Here is a 4,739-nt window from a genome sequence, read left to right as displayed (position 1 = left end):
AGAAGGTTTCTGGGGAAGCATATTGGAGATGAGATGAGATTGACATGATGCAGACACCAAGAAGAAGATCCTTGCATTAGCATGTGAAAATAGCAAAGAAACCAGACTCTCTGTTTCAATCTATCTCAAACAGGAGACCTGCATTCCAGCAAATCCGGATTCACAATAGGTATCAAGCCCAATCAATCGACACAGTCTTGCAATAGCCATTAACAATTACAGAAGCTGCATCTGCAGGTCATTACCTGCTTCAGACCTCGATCAACTCTACAGGAGCTATTCACATTTTCTCATTTGAGGCAAAAAAACAGAGTACCCTCTAATTGCCACCAGAACTAGACCATTGCCTAACAAGATGGACCTTGATTCCATCTCTTTCTGGGTAATTTCATGTTATTTCCATGGATTCCGCCGCTTTCATCTGAATGCAGACTCCAATAACTCGAGAACTCGGCTCATTTCTGGCCTTTTCCTGGCGTGCTCGCTAGTGCACATACACGCAATGTTGAAGAACTCCTTCACACTCGCTTTGACCAGACCGTCCCTGGGAACGGCCGGGTCGACCATCTCCATCTGCCGGTTCCCATCCACCATGTTCCGAGCCCAAACAACTAGCCCGACCTGCTCTCCCTTATCCATCACCGGCAAATTGGGCCTCTGACCCGTCGCGATCTCGAACATCAGAATCCCGAAGCTGTACACATCGGCCTTCACCGTCGCGGCCGTGAACCCTTCCTTATACTCCGGCGGCATATACCCCATGGTCCCAGCGAATTGCGTGGACACATGGGATTGCGAGGCCTCGATTGTCCTCGCCAGCCCAAAATCAGCTATGTGCGCCTCGAAATCGGCATCCAGTAGCACATTGCTCGCCTTGATGTCTCTGTGAATGATCGGCGTCGGTAATCCATGCATATACGCTAATCCACTGGCCACACCCCTGATATATATGATTGTGATTCAGACTGATCTTGAGCCTGAATAGGAAATATTTGACATCGAGTCTTGATTCTTACTTAGGAAAGAAAACATGAATTCGATGTCTCACCCAAGCGCGAGGACTCATAACCCCGTTCGAAACAAATATACCGCAAAGGAAATCTTTCCTGTTCTGCATTTACTGTTATTGTGGAACTTGACTTAACTTTTTTATTTCTTCTGTTTGATTTTTTATGATAAAAAAACTCACAAGCTAACCTTTTTACAGTGTTTTTACGTGAGGGTGTTTTTACAGGAATCACTTCCTTGTAGGGTTTTTCATCTTCTTGCCGCGAGTTGAAACCCTCTTGAATGGTGAGGCCGACTTCATGACTGAGAACTTGAATTGGATTGCAGGTGGTGAAATTCGGAGGGCATTCTCACTTGCTTATTAATGCAAGATCTGATACTTTGAAGTGGATGTGAATATAATTGTTTTGACGTTCAAATTTGGCACTATTGACGAAATTATTGCACGACTTATAGACCATATAGACCAATACCATCTCTTTCATTTATTAAGAGGACTTCATGGTGGGTCTCATGTGAGCAACGGTGGAGATGAGTTTGGTCTGCATGGTCTATAGACCATGAAACTGCATCACAATAAGTATAATGAAATAGGGGTGTGAGATTTAAATGATAAAATAACTATTCTATCTAATTCAACGCTCAATATAGAGATAAATCATCACAAACTCCTACATTCTCTCCAATAAGATTGCATATATAAATGTATATTATACTAATTGTAATCTAACGATTTAATTTTTTTTTTAATATTACGAATTCTAATAGCTGCATTGAATGTATAGCTAAGTAAAAACATAGCAATATCAATTCATAACAGCACTGGTGATGACTATTATGATCAATCAAATTGTAGTTACTTTTTCCAAGTGTGAATTCTAATAGATGTTAGGTTTGGAGTTATTTTTCTCAAAATATGTGTTTCGAAAACTAAACATTTCCTTATTTAATAATTATCAACACCACTCATTTTTTTTTCTTTTGGAATAAATCCGGAAAAATCTTTAATTTTTCTTTATCATTTACCAATATTCCAATTTTTTTCATAGAATAATATCTTTAATTTGCATAAGAAGGAAACATTACAGATCCGCTCCCATCCGCCCGAGGGGGCTCCCGACGCACGGCTAGACTGGGAACTGGTTCCTCCCAAGGCATCAATTAGAATAGTCTATAGAATAATTTATGATTGGACGGGCTAAAGAGGCATGGGGAGGATTGTCCAAAAAGATTTTGAACGAATCATACGGCGGGCAATTCAATTTTAGACCTTTTAATTATATCAATTTAGTCTTAAATCTTTTGGCAAATTGTCAATTTAGTCCTTCTAGCTAATTTTAGCAATGTACGGGTGATTTTTTAAATTCTTGTAAAATTTTCTGATTTTTTCATTTTTTTTCTTTTCTTTTCGCTTGTGACCTTTCCTGATCTATCGACCCTCACACAGGCCAGGCCGGCCATAGCTTGAGATTGATGATTGGCAAAAAAAAAGGGAAAAATAAAAGAAAGGAACAAACAAGAAAATTTTCAGAAAAAATTTAAAAAAAATTCAGAAAAATCATTAACATCCGCATCGCTTATGCCACGTAGGCCGACCAGTTTTCACATCATTGATTTTGTAACCAAAATTGACTAGATGACTAAATTGGCAAATCATCTAAAAGTGAGACTAAAATGGCACAATTAAGAAGTATAAGAGTGAAATGGTAGCCATACAATAAATTTAGGATTTTTTTAGTATTATCCTAATATGGGGCCATATTGAAATTGGGGCCCTTGTTATTTCTTCAACTAAGAGAACATAATAGTGAAGTACTAAATAAATAGTTTGTCGATGACCGAAGAGTATGAACTTCCTACCTCCTCTATGTTCTTGATCACCGATGTTTGCGATAATAGCCAAGCGCCTCAAGCTGGAGGGAGGGGAGTTTTAATTTGTAAATTGCATAGAAAATGATGCGGATAATTCCTTTTTTGTATACCTTTTGTTAGACTTCCTTTAATTGTAAAATTATAAAAAAAAATCATGCGGATAATTCCTTTTATTTAATACCTTTTGTTAGACTTCCTTCCTCAAACGCCATTAAAATTCCGATATGGCATTGTCCACTCATACTTCCATATCGGATTCATTAGTTATTACGGAAAGTTCATTATGGACGGAAGAACTATATCTAAGTTACTGGTATAAATTCGGAGAATTCGTGAGAAAAAAAAAGTTTACGATATTAATCTCGTATGGCCAAAAAAAAAAAAGGTTTAGATTTTTTATGGATTTCTTTTCAAAGGATTGAAACACACTTGTAGCTTACTAGCTTGTTAAATCTAGATCAAAGATTCGTCGAAGCTGTCAACACAAGCAACCAAACTTCTTCTTTTTTTTTTCATCTCTAAATAATTTGACACGTGGAAAGCATAACGTGCGCAGAGAGAATGAGAGAATACAAAGCTAAACGCACAGGTTCATAAACGATGCTCCACAAGGGGCTGAGTTTTTTAAGATTTCTATGTCCTAATTTTGAAATTTTGTTTAGGTCTTGTTGACAGGATTGGGGTGTCATCCGTGTCTTAAAACTTAAACACAGTTTTCTTGCTTTTTCACGATGATGGATTTAATTGAACTCTATTTTTGTTTCCAACCACAAAAGGCATGATCTAGACATGATATATGAACATATGCGGGGATATAAATAAAAGAAAAACATCGAAATTAATCGAGAAACTCAAACTCGACAAATAAAAAATCGCAACGAAAATGGACCACACGTGTCCAGAAAAAATCATATTCTTAGCCTATACATCAGATATATTTCGAACTATGAGCAATGCTAGACATATTAAAAAAATCTTACTAATCCTCCAATTAAGTGACGTCACGGTTTTTTATCGGGTGTTGATTACACAATGCATAGGCCGCACCAATTTCAACACCCAATAAAAGACCGCCATGTCGTCTAGTAAGGCTTCTTGGTGCTCATAACACTGTTTCTCAAAGTATTATATCAACCACATGTGGGCATACCAAGGTGAGCATGGACACAAAGGCATGACCAATCCCACGAGGTCCACCCAGTTATTTCCGCTGCACTGGTGCTCGGGTTGAACTTTTTTGGCGACAGGCCGGAGATCAGACCCGCCTTGGTCCTGAACCCGACCACCAACAGATCGCACGGGCAGCAATGAAAGGCCGATGGTCCCTCGCCTCTTTCCCTCTCCTCTGCACCCTCTTCGCAAACGATGTAGCTGCTCTTCTCGCTAATGGCCTCCCCACTGGTGCTGAATCCATCGCTGGATCCTCGACCCTTTGGCATAGCTGGATCTCCTTGCGGTTGCCACGGCACCACGGCACTGTTTTTCGTCTCATCGTGCATCGTGGTTGCAAAATCCATCTTGCTGTACGTGATCGCAATTTGATGACCTAATACTACTTTCAAAGAGTTGAGTGAGAGCTACAAAGTTGATTGTCTCTATATATGCTATTGTAATTTAGAGCGATTTTGAGCTGGAGTATTTGATATAGAGTCTCTTTAATTAGGTCTCCAACTAAAAGTCTAATTCTAGGTTAGGTAAGAAACATGCAAGAACATGACTATATAATTATTATCTGTTCATTTATTTGTTTATGTTTTTGAATTTGAAACTGGTCTGATAAAATATTATTAATCTGGTGTATAACCGTAAAGCCCCCCGTACACATGGACTTAACAGTTGAAACTACGAGTCAAACTCTA

General features: G+C 38.7%; 1 protein-coding gene across 1 annotated transcript; it reads right to left on the bottom strand.

The window, feature by feature from the left end:
* Positions 1 to 417: 417 nt before the first annotated feature.
* LOC115730328 (LRR receptor-like serine/threonine-protein kinase FEI 1) lies at positions 418 to 4,397 on the bottom strand. Its single transcript, XM_030660964.2, has 2 exons — positions 4,060 to 4,397; positions 418 to 940 (listed from the first exon to the last, which is right to left on the bottom strand). The coding sequence occupies exons 1-2, from the start codon at positions 4,395 to 4,397 to the stop codon at positions 418 to 420; spliced, it is 861 nt and encodes a 286-aa protein (XP_030516824.1).
* Between the last annotated feature and the right edge of the window lie 342 nt (positions 4,398 to 4,739).

This window comes from Rhodamnia argentea, chromosome 5, assembly GCF_020921035.1.
Source record: "Rhodamnia argentea isolate NSW1041297 chromosome 5, ASM2092103v1, whole genome shotgun sequence".
In the NCBI taxonomy this organism is placed as follows: Eukaryota; Viridiplantae; Streptophyta; class Magnoliopsida; order Myrtales; family Myrtaceae; genus Rhodamnia; species Rhodamnia argentea.
The sequence above is the reverse complement of the archived record's forward strand: the minus strand, read 5'-3'. Positions and strand labels throughout refer to the sequence as shown.

Bases quoted from the DNA above. Each gene is read 5' to 3' on its own strand.
- LOC115730328 (XM_030660964.2), bottom strand. From the start codon at position 4,397: ATGGATTTTGCAACCACGATGCACGATGAGACGAAAAACAGTGCCGTG. The intron at 941-4,059 runs GTCATGCCTTTG...CATATATATCAG, and splicing joins GGGTGGACCTCGTGGGATTG to GGGTGTGGCCAGTGGATTAG.